Source organism: Ochlerotatus camptorhynchus, unplaced genomic scaffold (assembly GCF_037179485.1).
Source record: "Ochlerotatus camptorhynchus isolate MF236.1 unplaced genomic scaffold, CSIRO-AGI_Acam_v1.1 ptg000216l, whole genome shotgun sequence".
In the NCBI taxonomy this organism is placed as follows: domain Eukaryota; kingdom Metazoa; phylum Arthropoda; class Insecta; order Diptera; family Culicidae; genus Ochlerotatus; species Ochlerotatus camptorhynchus.
In genome coordinates this window covers 1,298,259-1,317,224 of record NW_027040706.1, presented here as the reverse complement: position 1 = coordinate 1,317,224, position 18,966 = coordinate 1,298,259, and the positions used below count along the sequence as shown (strand labels likewise).

The 18,966-nt window shown below is 37.5% G+C and overlaps 2 protein-coding genes across 3 annotated transcripts; both read left to right on the top strand.

Annotated features, from left to right (window-relative positions):
• The first annotated feature begins 3,794 nt into the window (after positions 1 to 3,794).
• On the top strand, positions 3,795 to 5,260 carry Rpt4 (Regulatory particle triple-A ATPase 4). The gene is made up of 3 exons (XM_065224811.1): positions 3,795 to 3,974; positions 4,071 to 4,911; positions 4,970 to 5,260. Exons 1-3 carry the CDS (start codon positions 3,878 to 3,880, stop codon positions 5,211 to 5,213), a joined length of 1,182 nt encoding a protein of 393 aa, XP_065080883.1. The 5' UTR covers positions 3,795 to 3,877; the 3' UTR covers positions 5,214 to 5,260.
• A 10,864-nt stretch (positions 5,261 to 16,124) lies between these two features.
• LOC135703563 (putative OPA3-like protein CG13603) lies at positions 16,125 to 17,290 on the top strand. 2 transcript variants are annotated; one of them, XM_065224810.1, is made up of 4 exons: positions 16,125 to 16,605; positions 16,659 to 16,801; positions 16,867 to 16,983; positions 17,042 to 17,290. In XM_065224810.1, the coding sequence occupies exons 1-4, from the start codon at positions 16,295 to 16,297 to the stop codon at positions 17,107 to 17,109; spliced, it is 639 nt and encodes a 212-aa protein (XP_065080882.1). In that variant the 5' UTR covers positions 16,125 to 16,294; the 3' UTR covers positions 17,110 to 17,290. The 2 variants fall into 2 exon arrangements, with proteins under 2 accessions (XP_065080882.1, XP_065080881.1); XM_065224809.1 differs by having other exon boundaries at positions 16,126 to 16,605; positions 16,867 to 17,285.
• Positions 17,291 to 18,966: the final 1,676 nt, after the last annotated feature.

Genomic DNA, 18,966 nt, shown 5'->3' with positions numbered 1-18,966 from the left:
GCCCATGAATGGTTTTGTAACATCGATCAACTTTATGTGGAATATATCGCGAATTGGTTGCCTGTAAATTAATAATTCACCTTATTGAGTCCGAGCCGTGATTACTTCGGTAGTGGTAATGCATGATTAAATTCGAAATAATCTTTCCAGTATTAAATTTTATTCTTTTTCAATACTGATATATAATCTAAAAATATTAAAATTCAATAAAAAATTATTAAAATAGAATCAAAAATGATTAAAAATTATTCAAAAAAACATAATCTACAATCTAATCAACCATGATTAAACTGGGATTAATATCAGATGCTTATTTTTTAGAAAGAGAGGATTAATTTTAAATCATTCGATATGATTAAACTGAGTTTAATGTCAAATTGATTAAATTTCAAGCAAAATGGGAATAGTTCAATTTATCAGTGTACCGAATGTTCAGCTCATGGTGGGTATATAAATGGTGATACAGCTTTGTCGCTATATAGGCAAGGAGGTCGCGGGGTGGAAAAGTGTGGTTTTAGAGCAAATTGTAAACAAACTCGGTCGCTATCTCAATCAAAAATCCAACCTGGCTGAATCATGAATTTGACACATTAGAACACCTATATGTAGTCACCTTGGTTACACCACAAACGAAGTGACAGACGGAGCGGAGACCTGCTATTGCAATTTTTCAGTGTACCACATGGCAACACCACTACTACTGGATTGTACCACATGGCAACACTACTACTAGATTGAACTAGCATTTTCACCAAATGTACTAGAATGTTTTGGTTCTATCTCTTTCACTCTACTCAAAACTGAAATGCATAAAAAATGACAAAATGATACGCACTCTTTGCACACTGGCAAAGAATCATTGTACACAAAATCAACTTTGTTCAAATCAAAACAAAAAAACTAACCCATCTGGTGGATGATGGCATAAGCTTCCAAGAAAATTCTATTACAGTGAACCACATTATTTAAATGGATTTCTTCGCCAGTTAGTCGTCTGTCACTTCGTTTGTGGTTACACCATTAAAATAGTCGAACATTATTGAGTGCGTCTATTTAGGGACGCTTCGAATATGGTGCTTCCACTAAGTTCATATTCTCTCCCTTTATACCAAGCTATGCCACCCACATTAGATCCGTTTGCGTTGCGTTGACGTAAATTTAACAGTTAGACAATAGATTTAGCTGTCACTTTGCGGCAACGCGTCCGATCCGGATCTAATGTGCGTGGGCCTGGAGAGTTGTGATTTAGCGTAGCCTTTATACTCTTTAGATTATAATATTTTTGAGTGTACTTAATTTTAGGTACACAGAGAAAAAAAATTACCCTAAATTTAAGTTCTTTTTACTAAATTTTGGGTAATTTTGAGTTTTGCATCCCACTCTCACTTTTTGTTGTTGTCAAAAATGGAACGAGAGTTTCGACTTTCTCATGACTATCGTTCAATAAGCTACTAGTGAGTATATGAGATTCAGTGCTAACATTTGAAAACGGCGCAAAAGCCATTTGTAAACAAATGGTTTGTGGGCCCTTTACTCGCTACCCGAAGAACGCCCACGCAAACCAACAGCATCGTCAGGAAGGGGAAAATTTCCCCTACCCGATGTTGCTGTTGTGTCGCGTGGGTGTACTTCAAGTAGTGAGTAAAGGGCCCACAAACCATTTGTTTACAAATGGCTTTTGTGCCGTTTTCAAATGTTAGCACTGAGATATTCTCAAATTTGAGTCAATTGAACTTAATTTTGGGTAGAAAATACATACGAGTAAGTAATTATTTTTGCCGCAGTCAAATGTAAACTACTATAAGCAGTTTACTGAATATTAGCTTATTGAACGGAACATGGGAGATGAGTGAAAAGAACTTAATTTTAGGTAATTTCTCGCGTCACTTTTCAAATAGACTAATGTAACATCCACCATTTTGAGAAAATCGAAGTTGAAGTTCGACACATTATTATTTTAACTGTTTAAAAACAATACATTTTGCATTACTATTTTTAATGTAGTCAGCATATAATAACGTTGAAAATTCAGAAGAAACGGTAAAATCACAATTTTACTTTGAATTTCATGCTACAACATAGAAAAAATCACATAGGACGTTTTGACAAGTCGAGTTGTACATCGGACATGTTACATTGGACGATTTTTCTCAATGACATAATCAATGAGTGTTACATTGGACGTTTTGTCTACATGATACTGGACTTTCACAGATTTCAGAGTATAGTACCTAACTATAGATTGGCTCCGCCTTTGGAAAATGATCACCAATCATGTTAGGCAGTCCGAATGACCGAAGTAACAATCATGTACCCATCATTTCAAACTGTACATTGGACAATTTTTGATCAATGATTATCTTAAAAAAATTAAAGTAAATTTGGATGGATGTTTTTGTATCACATACAATGGCAGAAGAGCAATAGTTTGTATCGCTCAACTCGATTTATTTATATTTGTTACATTGGTCTATTTGAAAAGTGACGCGAGATTTTTCGGTTCCGTGTAGCTTTTCATCTCCGTGTAGAGGTAACTATAACGGTTTTACTCACGCTAACTTGAAAGTACCCATTAATGCTTGAAAAAGACCCATTTTGAAAAAAAGTGGCTTAACTCATTAAATGAGTAAATTTTTTACCCATTAATGAGTATCTGTTACCCATTAATGAGTAATTGTTAATCATTAATGGGTAACAGATACTCATTAATGGGTAAAATTGTTTAATCATTAATGAGTTAAGCCACTTTTCTTCAAAATGGGTCTTTTTTTACTCATTAATGAGTACTTTCAAGTTAGCGTGCTTAATATTGCGTTGTTTAAACTCAAGCTTTGGGTAATTTTCATTTTCTGTGTACTCCATACAGCAGGCAACAATGAGTGCGTTCTACCCAGTCACTGAGTAGCCTCACAATAGCGCAGCGCTGCCATTTATACAGATTTATCTGTATTATACAGATTTTTTAATCTTAATACAGACCCGATACAGAATACAGATTTATCACAGATTTTTAAATTACAATACAGATTTATACAGATTTTTATAAAATGAATGTTATGGTGTTTTTGACAGCATTCACACCCAGAGGACCAACCGCTTTCGGATGCATATGGAGCTGGTAGTAAACGATTTGAGATTGTATGGGGATTTACAGTATTAATTGAATATTTCCAATATAAGCATGTATGTTAAATACAAGAAAAGTGCCCGAGCACATTAAAATGGTACAAATACAAGTACTCGTAAACATTTTACTTGCATTGAAAATGTATTGCGTAAGAAATTGCGGATTTTCTGATATTCTCCATACTGCAAAAATGATTTTACCAGCACTGACGGGGCGACATCTCTCGACTTTTCGGTGTAACTACCACACAAATGATGTAATTAATTGTATTCATCTATATTAAAAATATCAAATAGTAATGAACTCGTGCACTTTTTTGCATTTAAAACTGCTTATCAGGAAGATAAGGAATAGAAACTAAAATCTCCATACATTTTCAAACGGCTTCATATCACTCTTATAAATAAGTACGGAAGATATCACAAATGGCGCAATTATATCCCGTATGATTAGTAAGATAGCCCGAATAGGTGGTTAAGCACTTTTTATGGTTATTTTGTATGCACTGTATTTGTAAAACAACAAAACATGATTAATTAAGAAAAAAATCGTCAATACAGAAAATACAGATTTTTTAATAGAGTGGATACAGATTTTTTATAAAACCACCTGGCAGCTCTGCAATAGCGTGACCCTCTAGTTTGACAGCTCTGATGCACGTCAGGCAAAGCAAGAGCGATCAGATACTGATTCGTCGTTTGTGGAAAGAAAACAAATTCGTTCCAGACTTTGTTGAAAAATTGTGTAAAAATGACTACTGCAGTTGAACCGACTCGTGAAAAAGCACTCCAAGATTATCGGAAGAAGCTGTTAGATCACAAGGAAGTGGAATCCAGGTTAAAGGAGTGTAAGTTGCTTTGTATATTTTTTGTTTAACTTTCTAATATGGAGGTTATGTGCGGAAAAATGATTTGTCATGATTGTTCGCAATATTTACTTGCAGTGCGAGAATCTTTGAAGGAGCTTACAAAACAGTTTGATAAGTCGGAAAATGACCTGAAGGCACTGCAAAGCGTCGGCCAGATCGTGGGAGAAGTATTGAAACAGCTCACGGAGGACAAGTTCATTGTAAAGGCAACGAATGGCCCTCGATATGTGGTAGGATGCCGTAGGCAATTGGATAAGACCAAGCTGAAGTCGGGAACTCGAGTAGCACTGGATATGACCACTTTAACGATTATGAGATACCTGCCTCGGGAGGTTGATCCTTTGGTGTACAACATGTCACACGAAGATCCAGGAGAAGTTACATATTCCGCAATTGGTGGTTTGTCTGAACAGATTCGTGAATTGCGTGAGGTTATCGAACTACCACTTCTCAATCCGGAGCTATTCCTTCGTGTAGGAATAACTCCACCCAAGGGGTGTCTATTGTATGGGCCACCTGGAACGGGGAAAACATTGCTTGCTCGAGCTGTCGCTTCTCAACTGGATGCAAATTTCCTAAAGGTCGTTTCATCGGCCATTGTTGATAAATACATCGGAGAATCGGCTCGTTTGATTCGAGAGATGTTCAACTATGCTCGAGACCACCAGCCGTGTATAATTTTCATGGATGAAATTGATGCTATTGGAGGACGACGTTTCTCCGAGGGAACATCAGCGGATCGTGAAATTCAACGTACGCTGATGGAGTTGCTGAATCAAATGGATGGGTTCGATTCGTTGGGACAGGTCAAGATGATTATGGCTACCAATCGGCCAGATACGCTTGATCCAGCTCTGCTACGTCCTGGACGTTTGGACAGGAAAATTGAAATCCCACTTCCCAATGAGCAAGCTAGGTATGCGAGTTTGGTACGAAATTGATTTACCTTTACTGATGAGTGAATTTATTCGCAGGTTGGAAATTTTAAAAATCCACGCCGGACCAATTGCCAAGCACGGTGATATCGATTACGAAGCGGTAGTGAAATTATCGGACAACTTCAATGGTGCTGATTTGCGTAACGTGTGCACCGAAGCTGGTTTGTTTGCTATACGTGCTGAACGGGAGTACGTCATTCAAGAGGACTTTATGAAGGCCGTTCGGAAGGTCGCAGACAACAAAAGACTGGAAAGCAAATTGGACTACAAACCAGTATAAGTGGTCACCGTTCTTGCATCCATTCATTGCGCAAGTATATTCAGTTTTGTCTTTAACTTCACATAATAATAATAATAATCATATGTAATAACAATTACTATAATTATTGCGATCTGCACACCAGTAGAAAAAATGAGAACCTTTCCATTTATAGCTCTGTTTTCCTCCCCTTAAGTTCGTGGTAACCCTTAATATTGGGGCTACCTCATTTACCAACAAGTCATTCGGCATAAAATGTAAAGTAAAAAAAACGAAAAATATGACGGTCATTTGGCATAATGGTCATATGGCATAAACTGTTTGAAAAGATCGTAGAAATAAAAAAAATGTTATAACTGTTCTCTGGTATTTTGAACAGGAATTCCTATATTCTATCATTTTGGAAGACATAATAACTTTGACCCTTAGTTAAATAACTTAACAACATAATTAGTTATCATTGGCCTAATCTGTTGAGACACGCTATTGCCAAGTCAGAGTCGGCAGGTTCATGAAAAATATTCCGGTTGGAATTTTCTCGATTTTTATATGGTAAAATAATATTATAAATCTAAGAATCAGAGGAATTCTATATCATGTGTGTTTGGAATCCACATTATCATGCTACAATATGAGCCTGAGAAAGAAACAATTGCATCATATACGTAGGAGAATAAATGGAAATGTGTTTTTCTCCTTCGGAAATAAATACAAGGACGCATACATAAATGTATGGGAAATTGGTCATTTTCGAAACATTATTTAGCATGTCAACAATTATTGCGGCACCAAAATAATCAATGAGTTAGTTTAAATAATCTTTAAACTTTATTTCTTTAAAGTTATAAGCAGATCGAATCGCTAGAAGTTCTCGAACATCACAAAAATCATTGGTTGATCATCGATGATCACATAGCCTAAATGTATGTATCTCCTATGTGATCATCACTGGAATTTCGTTTGATGACTGTTTCAGTAAAATATAATCAGTACCGAAAACTCGGTGTTATTTTACTGAGTTTTAGTTTTTCGCCGTAAAGCTGTTTATTTACCGTAAACTCAGTAATTTGTATTACCGTATTCAGTAGTTTTTTGCAAAAGCTACCGAACATCAGTAGTTGTATTTAAAATAGCTGAATGTTCGGTAATTTTTGTGATTTACAGTTTGAAAACTGTAAAAAAAAAATATACCGAACAGGGAAACCGTGATTAAGTGTGTAGCTCCTATAAACTCATATAAAATTTGTTGCCCTTTTAAAAAATCTCCAGAAATTCTACGAAGTTTCTGAAATTTTAAAATGTTTTCTATGTTGCTACGAAATTTTTGAAAATTTATGGAGTTTCTTGAAGTTATATAACATTTTCTAAACTTTTAAAAAGTTTCCCACCAATCTTCGAAGTTTCCTGAAATGATTGTCTTAAGTCGTTGCTTCTACGAATTTTCATTGATTTCTAAGAAGATCCCTGAACTTTTGTAAAAACACAAACTATGTATGCGGAAAAGAGCATAGACCGAGAGCATATCTCGTTACCCTATAGTCTCGCATCCAGTTACCCTATAACCTCCCCTCCCGTTATCCCATGCCTACTTAGATGTGCCACTGGATTCCGATAGTATTATAAACACAAATATTAAACAATTATAACGATTTAAAAAGTGCGCGGAATTCGGCAATTTTAAGCGTAGAATTAGGATTCCCATTTTTTAAATGGCCAGATATTGGTAGTTTTATAGTTTTCTTGTATACACCTTCAGAAACACTACTTTTTGGTAGAAATAGTTTATCACTAGTAGCTACATAACTTCTTCATCGTTTTTCTCAACTAGTAGGTTTACGGTAGGTACATCTTTCGCCACCCGTAATTTTTTAATGCATAAGTGAAGATATTGTGTCGATCCCCCCAAACTACCGATGGTTTATGTCTTGTCAGCTAGGACCATGCACCCCCCCTTCCACTAGCTCAGCATCCTAGTTACGCCTATGCTTCTGAGGAGTATTCAAAGGAAATTCCAAGAGAGTGCTAACTGATTGAAAAAGTAGTTTTGAGGAGAATTCTAAGGGATTTGCGAAGAGAACTGCAAGGTAATTGTGAGTAGAATTCTAAGGGAAGAAGAAATCCAAAAAGAATTCTGAAATTAATTCAATGAATATTCTGAGTATCCAATTAAATTGATAGGAGCGGGGGGCGACCCCGGCGTAGTGGTTAACATCCATACCTCTCACGCCAAAGTCACGAGTTCAAATCTCACCCCGGACAAGTCGCGAATGACCCAAGAGTGTTAAAGTGACTATAATAATAAAAAAAAAAAACAAAAAATTGATAGGAGTATTCCCAAGGAAGCGAATTTTCAACGAAGCATTCGGGCATAATTTCAAAAGAAGTTAGGTGATTTTAAAGGAAATTCTGAGGTATGTTTTAAGGTACATCTGAACGGAAAATCTCTATTAGCTTTTTACGTAGTTATTGAAAATTCCCCTTCAAACTGCATCGACAAAAACCCCAGAGAAAGCAGGGAAATCCAAATACTGCACATTTTGCACTGCCATGACTCCAAACGTTAAAATTTGTTGAGCAGTCTGTTTATTTAATTTCAATTCCGAATGGGACGCAAGGTGTACGCCGCTGTCATGTTTTAGGAGACGCCGCGGCAGACACATATTTTAACGGCGCACCAGTTTTTCAGAGATCGTCACGCCGCTGAGCTACGATTGCCCACGCCTGTCACTCTCAAAAATACTGTTGAAGAGCGTGTATTATTTTTCTTTATATCTAAATATATAAACCATCAATTGTCCCACAGCTGTCTACAGCAGCAGTCGAATTTTTATTTCGGTGTGAACCTCGCGATAGCCTGTTTTCGCGACTCGCTATTATATGGTTGCTCTTTGTTCGTTGCTAGAAGTTCGGTGCCTTTTGTTGCTACGGTGCAAGATGTGTGAAGTAAAAAACACCTTCAAGTTTAGCTTCAGCCATTATGATGCTAAACCAAACATCGGAGAGATTGTAAATGTCGCCAAAGCACTCGACGCGGATCTGGCGGAAATGAAAGCTGTTTATCGCATTGGTGAGGAAAGGGGAGTCTTCATGAAGTTCAAATCAGAGGAACCGATGCTCCATGCTCTGACATTCAATTCGGAGGATTTAATCTTCCATTATGCGAATGAAACGACGGCAAAGGTACGCATGTCGCATGCTGGTGAATTCATCCAGTATGTACGTGTGTATGGCTTGCCACCAGAGGTACCCGACAACGAGCTGGATAAAGGGCTGGGGAAATATGGAAAAATTAAACGCATCATCCGGGAGAAATTTCGAACTGATCTGTGCTTTGAGGTATATACAGGGATACGCGGTATATATATGGATGTGAAGAAGGAAATCCCAACGTCATTCTATTTCTTCGATCGCAAAGGAAATATATTTTATGATGGCAACAAAGATAAATGTTTTCTGTGCAAGACGGACGGACACCGGAAGCTTTCCTGCCCCAAGCGGAAGGCTCGGAAGGAACCGGAGAAGCAACTAATGGAAAAAGGAAAGCAAAGTGAAAGAAAACAAAACATCAGCAGTAAGTATGCTGGTGTAGTGGTGGAAGGTGCGTCGTTTGTCATTGGCGACCAGGAAACGGACACGGGGTTGGAGATGTTGAATGAAAATAACGAAATGGACGTGACGACCCCGACGACCGACGAAAGTAGCGCAAAGCATGCAACGGGAAACGACGTTCAGAAGCAGCAGCAGCGATCACGATTCGGGTTCAATGAAAATGAGGAACAAATTCGGGAAAGAAAGAAGTTGCGTGCACGGGAGAAGATCGCTTTGTCGCCGCTTCGATCGCCACCCAGGAAAATCCTATAATAATATGCATTTTTATATCTTTTGTTGGTATTTTGAGTACCAACATTGGTATTCCATGTTACTCGGCTCCGCTAGTTTATTTTTTTAACATTTGAGCCTGCCGAATAAACGAAATGAAAAAATAAATATATAAACCTATACATTATGCTATAACTAATGGTATTATAATGGTATTAGGGGAAATTACCATTAACCCGAATATCAGCTTTAGCTTTTTTTATCCCCCTCTGTTATGGTAATCAGGGTCATAATTACTGCGACCTATACATTGATCTTTTGTGACATGTATCTGTGTGGCTTGGGTTCCTGACTGATAAGCCGAAATATAATATAGTCAAACCTTCTACGTGCTTCTACAACAGTGGACCTCTAATGAGTCAGAAATGTAAGCTCTCTGCACTCATCTGCAGCTTCTTTAACTCCTCTAAAGCTCCTTCCAATGTATTTAGATAAGATACAGAGAGGTATCATTACACAGTGGGGCCGTTCTGAAAGAAAGCGGTCAAAAGGTGTTTCTCAGCTTTTGGGACGTTTTAGAGGTAAAGTGTCTTGAGAGAAGTTGCTTGAAATATTTATTTTTCTCTGTTCGGGACCTAACACCACTGCGACCAGTAATTTGATCTATTGTAGTATATCCCGTGTCCTTCCTTAGTTTAGGGCATGTCGTATTACTCCACCACTATTGAGAAATGATGAAGTATTCGATTTTTTTACGTTGTCATTCTTTTATCACAAGGATCCGACTCTAATTGAAAGGTCCCGCTATTTATACCCTTCGGAGTGTTGGAATACCCTCCAAAGGCGCGCCCCTTTGTCAGTCAAAATTGGATTCCTCAGCAATAAAATTAAGGAATGACACCGATAATGACCATGCATCAGAACCCTAGTCTTAACCACTTCAAACTAGAGAACAACGAATAGAATAATAGGAACCACATAGATGAAGACTAACTAACTCATTTTTTCCTTGTTTTAAGATCATCCTCGATGGACAAAGCCGAGTCTTGTCACTATCAACAAGGCATAAAAAGTAACAAGGACTAAGATGTGTTCCTTTGATTACTGACAAATCATGTTGCCCTAGTTTGAAGTAGTCGGGACTAGGAATCGGTGGTAGATCTTACATCCCGTAACGTACCACGAAAAGGTGATCTACCCACGTTACGGGGCGCTTGAAATATTAGTACGCATCTTTTGAAATGTTTACCTGACGTTTTATTGTGAAGTAATGTAGACTATTGAGTAAATAATGTGATATAAAGTAACATAAAAAAGATGTATCCGAAAAGTCCCGAATTCAATATTTTGAAACAATTGATTGACGTTGACATTTGGCTTAAAAACATTCACATTTTTGTAAAAAAAAATGTTCCGAAAATTCGGCAGTGAGCATGCATAAGGTCCTAAACGCAATGATCGATTCTCTTCGTCGATTTTCTCTTTTGTTAATAACTCATGCACCATGAGCGAAATTGCTTTTTTTTTAATAACATCTAATAATGTTAATGAAAGCACTCAAATGGAAGCGACATACAGGATAGCTGAGGAGAAATCCTTCTTCATAAAATTTAAGTCCGAAGAATCGATGCTCCATACACAGCCATAAAACTCGCAGTTGTTCATCGAACACGCATTTAACGATCAATTTAAATGTTTCTTAGATGGTAACGTTTTGAGACATAGTATAAACTACAGTTGTAATAGCGACAAGATAAATCATTCAATGATCATCTTATTATGTGTGCTCGTTATATTGTAACATCAAGTAATGCTAAATGGATTACATGCATTATGTTGACGATATGAGGCACAATTTAAATAATATATAAGATATGAGAGTAAAATAATGCAACTTCAAGATATTACACCAGGATTACAAACTGAATCGTAACGATATGTGAAAACGTAATTGTATATTCTTTAATACATCAATTTTTTGCACAGGCTTGCAACAATAATTATTATAACCGTAATTGGAGGATAACACCTGCAGTAATGAAAAAATCTTTCTCCTATCAGACGTTGTTATTGGTTTGCGTACTTCAATTGGCGAGTAAAGGGCCTACAAAAGTTTGCTTACAAAAATTTATATGCCCTTTTCCAATACTACATCAAAATAAGTAAGTTTGCTAAAGACACCAACTATTTTCGTAGACATCAATGTAAATTTTTAGTAAAAATAGACCAATTCGACAGTGAGCATGCATAAAGGCGTATACGCGATGATCGATTCTTTAGAGCTTGCACCATTTAAATCAAACGAGTGCGAGCAAGAGGGAAACAGATTAGTGGCAGAGACGTTGATAGAGACGCTTAAGGAAAATTTCTGTCAAAACAGCAGTACGGTTTTTGAGAGATCTTTTGGCAATGTCACTGGCATCCATGTTTCTTCGAGACTCTTCAAATGACTTTTATACAGTTCCGCAAAGCTGTTGAGAAAATTTGAACGTTCGATCGGAACTGAATAAAAATAGTGCGCGGCAACATTTTACAAAAATAAAGCGAAGACAGTCGCTCCATGACAGTATAAATTTTGTCATATTTTACTGTTTTGTTTGCAGCGCAATTATTTGTATTATCTAAATGAAACGTTTTGATTCGAAGTTGTTTTGATCACTAATAAATGTTTTTTTAATTGAATCAACAATAAATAAATAAATAAATAACAGATATAAAATATTTCGTGAAAATAATTAAACACTTTTTTCATCATTCAGAACAATACTCCTTTCGGATGAATTGAGCGAACAGTAATGTTTATTTACTTTGCTCGTTTGGTTCAGCGTTTGACGGTTCGTTTGGTTCTTCTTGCTTCAGTCTATGCGTGTCTCTATTCAACGTCTCTGATTAGTGGGAAAACAAACCGTCAATTCATTTATGTGTGCTAGATAGAGAAAGACGATTACACGTCAAAAAGGTCTCTTCATCGATTTTCTCTTTGCATTGCTACAGCTAAGCGAAACAATTTTCTAGAATTTGTTCAATGAAGAGTATTAACAGAACAGGTTGTGGTCGAGTTTCGAACGCCTTTGGATACGGTTGCGTTTTAAGTTTGTTCTCTGTTTTGTGCGTGCGTTCGCATTCATAGTTTTCTTTTGCATTTGCCGGATTAGCGCTGGCACTCTGCCTCCCGGACGGTTATACGTGTGTGAGTGAGTGGTGGTTTTCTCGCTTTCCGAAAAGTTTTAGAATCGAGAAAGAAAACATGATTTATCATGATTGCAAGCAACAGAAGATTTGACGCTGCGTTGTTTGATTTTAATTTCTGATAATTTTAATTTATGTTTATTTACGCGGTGATGAGAACGGCGCTGATCTATTGTTAGGGTTTTGCGATGTGCATTACTTTTGTGCACGGAGTGACTTGAAAAAGAAAAGTGATATTTGGTTGTTGTTTGATTGGCGTGGAGAGAAAAATATACGTGGAAGCATCGGGAATGCGCTCCCGGGTGAAGTGATTTGGTGAGTACGTTCCAGTTGAAGATTGTTGACAAGTATATTTGTGGTGATGCAAATTATGGTTTAGATGACGCATGGCTTCAAACATTTTGTGTATCCAAATAAAACTTATTACATACTAAATACGCACAGGGCATCGTCTGCTGACCATTGCCGCGGGTATATCGTGGGAGTCCCAGGTACCCGGTTCAAGCTTTAGTTGGCGGTGGTGGCTCTTCTTGACCTTCTACCCCCTGAGTAGTTAGTGTGAATAAGGGAGTCTATGTGATGTTTTGCTGTACCTGTTGTGGACATTTAGTGCATCCTGTTCCCTTACCTTGTTGAGGACACCCTGTCTTGCCTCAAAAGTTACCCTTTTTGAAGTACTAGTCTTCACAACATAAGGGAGATCGCAGTAGACCGCGGTTGAAAGCTGACGTGTTTTTTTTTGCTGTGTATTTTTCGTCAGCGAATTAAATATTTATTGCTTTAAATTTGTTGATTTGTGTGCTGAAATTTAGTTTCAAGTGTTCATAAAGTTATCATTTAGTGATATATCGTGTTTTGGCTGTGTTTGCCTTGAGTGACTCGGTTGACCTTGGGCCTAACCTCCAAAATCTGCGACGCAGCTTCAGTTTTATTGTTCGGTGTCGAAAATTGCATGTCACATTTTCGACGTGTAGTTTTGTTCTATTAAGAGATTCGTCACCGTGGGCGAGTTTGAACCCGGTCCGGTTGGTGAATTGGCCCGGGAACTTGCTGATAATGTCTCCGTCGCGAGTTTTGGTGGTGATTCGGTGGCCGATGTTGCCGTGAATCAGCAAGTTTTCCGCTATTGGTGTCGGAGATTGTGAGCAATATGAAGGATGCCTCGCTGGATGCGCCCAGGATTGGACGGGTGGTGGCTGGTGGCCGCGAAAGGTTCCTGGGAAAAGCACTAGACGCGAACTTCCTCCCAGATGACCATGGCAATGCAAGACAATTTGTGTTCGTCGAAGGAAGTATTACGACAAAGGTGAATCACGAAATGAGATGCAAAGCGTAGAGAAAAACAAAACTACGGAACCCATGGATTAGACGATCAAATTAACATGGTGAGACCAGTCCAAATACTTTTTATAATTTAAAAACATAAACTGAATACGTGCCAGGATTCAAAAGAACATTTTGGAACTGGAATTGTGTGTGTAATACTAATGTCCAATTGATAGAGGTAATACATACATGCGGGGCTTATTGTAAGTGAAAGTAACCTCGGAATGGGCGTGACTCTCCAGACATTCTGAAATGGGTTGCTGGATCTGCAATAGAGCTATCACTTTCTAACTCCCGGACTAAAGCTGTCTACAATGACCATAAATGCGACATTGTAGAGAGAGTTCTTCCATAATAACACTGCCGGGCAGTGGGACTTAGAGGCAATGCACACACACACACACACGCACACGCACGCACACACACACACACACACACACACACACGCACACACACACACACACACACACACACACACACACACACACACACACACACACACACACACACACACAGACACACACATACATACACACACACACACACACACACACACACACACACACACACACACACACACACACACACACACACACACCACACACACACACACACACACACACCAGGGTAGACGCGATTCGCGACCAATTCAAAAGAATCTTATTATTTATTATTATTTCTTGCGTGAGTCTCATCGCGTCGCATCACGTGTCGCGTCTACCCTTGTTGCAGTCCAGGGCGGGACTTGTCAATCGAGGTTCTCTCTCTTCTTAGTGTTTTTAAAGAATGTCCTTCGGAAATTTGTGCGTGGTGTTTGACGGAGTTGACCAATCTGGCACCAAAGTAAATTTTTTTTTTCTATTTTAATTTGGATTTTATTTGGAGTTTCTACCGCAGTTTAGCCATAGAGGTAACTCTAAGACTAGAAGGTCCAGAAATAACGTGCTCAAATTTTTGGCTCAGCTCTGGTACTCTCTTCGGTCCCAAGCTAATCGATTCACCCCTCGAAACATAGAAAAACCAATAACCCCTAATTTTATCGGTCAAACTTTCATAGCGAATCAAAACAAACATTGTGTAGTACTAGAATTTTGACTAGAATAGGGTACGTTAATCGTTTGCTTGGGACCAATAGGCTAGTCAAGTAGTGAGCCAATTTAAAATCGTTAGTTTCGCATTGATTGTTGGTTTAGCCGCTTGTACCGAGGGGCACGCAATACAAAGAACCGGTGCGTTGAAGTTAAAATGCAATCAAAAGTACTTAAAGTAATTAATGCGTTTTGAAGTAGTACTGACGGTAATTAAAACTATCTATCCTTAATTAATGTAATTAAAAGTATTGAAAATGTGATAAATGTGCTTTAATTACAAAATTTCAGCTGCAATTAATGGAGTTAAAAAGTAGTTAATGTTTCACATTGTGTAATTAATGTAATTAAATCAGTAGTTAATGGAATTAATTGAATTACAGCCGTTGTCTGCGTTGTAGTTAAAGGTTATTGCGTGCCCCTAGGCTTGTACATCATTTTTGCTCAACACAATAAAAACAACCATAAACAAACAACAATATCCATCATTTAAAACACGCAGTGCGCTCAACTTTACAACTTTCCTTTCGCAAATACAAACAATTAACAAAGCCATTGACATCAACATTGATTCCGGCATCACTGTCAGGCAGATTGATGCGTTCCCTCTGTCCTTTTTATTCCACTCGGCTCGGATTTGACAGCATGACGGTGTATGACGATTTTTTATTTGAGAATACAGGTTAACATGTTTAGAAGTCGCTTCACTGATTTTCAGAAAGGTTTGCAGTTTTCACTCACAAAATTCCGAAGTCAAGCGACGGTTGACGTAAAATAATTCAATTTACTGGTGTGCTCAGTAATTTTGGAATTTCGTTCAATGACTGTTTCAGTAAAATATGATAAGTCGGTGTTCTATTTTACTGAGTTTTAATTATTTGCCGTAAAACTTTGTGTGTGGTAAAACTGTTAATTTACCGTAAATTCAGTAATTGCTATTACCGTATTCAGTAGTTTGTTACAAAAGCTACCGAACATCAGTAGTTGCATTTAGTTAGTTGGTTATCTTTATTAAGGAGACTTTCAGCCGAACGCTGGTTCGTCTCCGGTAATTAGTTGTATTTAAAATAACTGCATGCTCGGTAGTTTTTGTGATTTACACTCGAAGATGAACTAGCCTACAGCTAAAAATCTCCTAAACAAAGGAAAAAAATATGATTTACAATTTGAAAACTGTAAAAGTAATTACAGAACAAGGAAACCGTGATTAAGTTTGTTGATTTCGCTGATTATGAGGAGTTATCAGGAGTCTTCGGGCACTTATTTCTTGGCTCATAATGAATATAAGATTTGATGTAAAACCGTAGTTTTAAAATTAAAAAAAAAGCAAGTGGTTTCTTTTTAATTATCATGAACAGTACGGTTCGGTTTGTTTAGTGTGGGTGTTTTTTTTTATCGTGCACGAGATTAATTTTTAAATTTGACAGCTGCTGGTAATATTCAAAGAACGTACTCCTAAAAAAGCGACAAATGTCAATGGAACTCAACTTCAACTCGCAGACGGTGCAAAAAGTTGTGAAACGGTGATGGGATGGTGTTAAACAAAGTATTGCATAAATAGAACAATTGCACAAAATTTAAAATTTTCTTAAAATAGTAGCACAATTTGTGGTTGTTTCCAATTGAACGGTGTTCGGCTGTATCATTTCCATTGGAACGTACCACCAAGAACACGCCAACATGGTTGTAGGAGCTTTTCCGGCCGCCAAACTGGGCGTTCTGGCCATGAAACAAATCTCCAAACCTATAGCCAGTCTACTCAAGGCACGAGCCAAGAACAGTCCATTCTTTCGGAAGTATGTTTGTATGCCACCGGCACAGTTCTACAATTGGATGGAAGTGAAGACCAAAATGTGGGCAATGAATCTCGGAAAGCCCACCAATGTGCCTGTGTTGAACGAAGCTATGGCCATTGAACTAGGAGCCAATCTACTGGGTGAAATTGTGATCTTTACCATTGGTGCCGGCTTACTCCTACTGGAGTATCAGAGGTAAAGAAACTGCTGTGTTTTGTTTTTATCCTGACTAATTCAAACTCTTGCAGACAAGTGCGAAAAGAAGATATGAAAGAAGATATGGTTATGCAGGAAAAGCTCGAACTGCAAGCAACAATCAATGAACTGATATTTCAGGTGCAACGGCAAGACACTCAAATTAGGGAAATGGCTCGAGTAGTGGCAGATTTAGGTAACATATTAGAAACAAGCACCTACAAGCTTATTGCGACTATATATCAACATTATGCCTTACAGAATCTAAATCATCATGGAAGCCAAAGATTTTGGCTGATCTGACCAGCAAAAGAAACAGTGCGGAGCAGCCGTTATATATTCCGGATAAACCGACTCCACAACAACCGCCAACCAGCGGTAATTCCGGTGTGGTAACAAAAGCATTGAATGTGATTGAAAATGAAGTCTTTTATAGAGAAAGCGAACCGGACAGCGAAGAAGACGAATCCGGACGAAGAGCGGACGTTATCACGAAAGCCATAATATATCTGGTGGGTGACACCAGCAATAGAAGTAGATAAATGTATTGTTCTTTCGTTCGGTTCGTTTTGCTCTTAGGTTGTTGTTTTGTAAATAGATTTGAAAGGGTATGCTTAGATTGCTAGATACTCTTACTTACAAAAAATGTTTGAATAAAAAGACATGCCTGAATTATTGCTTGCCCTTTTTTGAAATGCCAGGTTTAGACAGAAAGAAATTTCAGATTGAGCAGTTGCAATACTTTGTTTAATGCTGCCATTAGCGAAAATACGTCTTAAAACTAACCCTATGTATTTACTAGTGGGACCTTACAATTAGGATCGGTTCCTTCCGATGAAGCCAATAGTGACAGTTGTATTAAAACCGAATACTGCATCATAATTGCTTAGGTAATATAAGGCCGATTTAATCCGAGTTAACGGATCATTTTATCGATATTCTCCAGGGCTGTGTATAAAGTAATGTGGTAAAGTATGGCATTATAATTCATCCGCATTTATCCGCAAAAAGATTTCGAAAAATATTAATGAATTAGGACTTTGAGAATAAACATCCTAGACGGACTTAAAATTTTCCAAATCCTATCAAGTTCGAAATTTGTTTAATTCTGGATCATGGCCTTGAAAAATATTTAAGGTTCTGGACATAGAAGAATTTTCGCAATTCAAAGATTTAGGAAACTAGATCTAAACATTTTTTTATTATTTATTATACCGAGCTTAGAAATAATTTAATATTCTTCAACTTAAAAAAAACCAAACAGAAACATGACTGTTCAAGTTATACAACGGACACACACTTTCAGTCCAAACTATTTTATTTGACTACTTAGCTTAATGCTTTCTCCGGCAAGTTTTAAGACCCAAGCGCGTTGACAGTGGAAGCAGAATGGCAGCGCTTCGGAAAAGCCCGATATGAGTAAGCCTACCTGTTGGATTGAGAACTAGTTAGAACCAAATCGACTTCGGTGAGGCATCTTGATATCATTTGTGACAACTGTCAAACTTTCCGTTTCCGTTCCAGTCCGGTCCGCCTTTAAGCTCTACTTGGGGCCTTTAAGCTCTACTTATAAGCAATATAGATCGAGATATATATAAAAATAATGAACCAAATATTTGAAGCAGCATGTAGTTCTTACGAAATTTTAAATCACATGTGCTCTAAAATGCAAATTTTATACTCATGTCAATATTACTTGAATACCAGGATAAATTTTGCAATTGTGTAAAGCAAGCTATTTTTTTATTTCAGCTATTCTAAGCACACCAACTAAAATAAATCTTCTAGCACAACTAAAATAAATAAGAATTTCGTAGAACAAAGTGTGTGTACGATTTTGCATAATTTTCGGTGTCATTTTTCGGCCTACGTTTTAAAAATGTGGAAAATTGACAATAATGTATATACAAATTCTGATACTTCCTAATACCATAAGTGACAGTTTTCATTGAATATTCACATCTGAAACACATAACATAAATTTAGTTCTGACTATTAAGTGTGTCACCACAGTTTTCATCACATTTTGTTCTAATTGAATGACCTAACAACTGTAAATGATAAGATTTTGTATAGGCTTCTACCGAAGACTTCATATCAAGAAGACTGGCAACTTTACCAGAATCTAAGCGACAGATGCAGTAGCGCTGCGCTTGAGTGAAGGTGAAAAAAAAATAGAAAAATAGGCAAATACACAAACCTTTCTTCTTAGGATGTAATCTTTGCTATCAAATTCGTTCGAAGCATTTACCTTTGAGCGGCAGATGACGCGATTGTACCTGCGCATAGCCAGAGTTGCCAGTCTTCTTGATATGTTCTTCGCTTCTACGTTAATGTATAAAAAGGATCATATGGACAAAA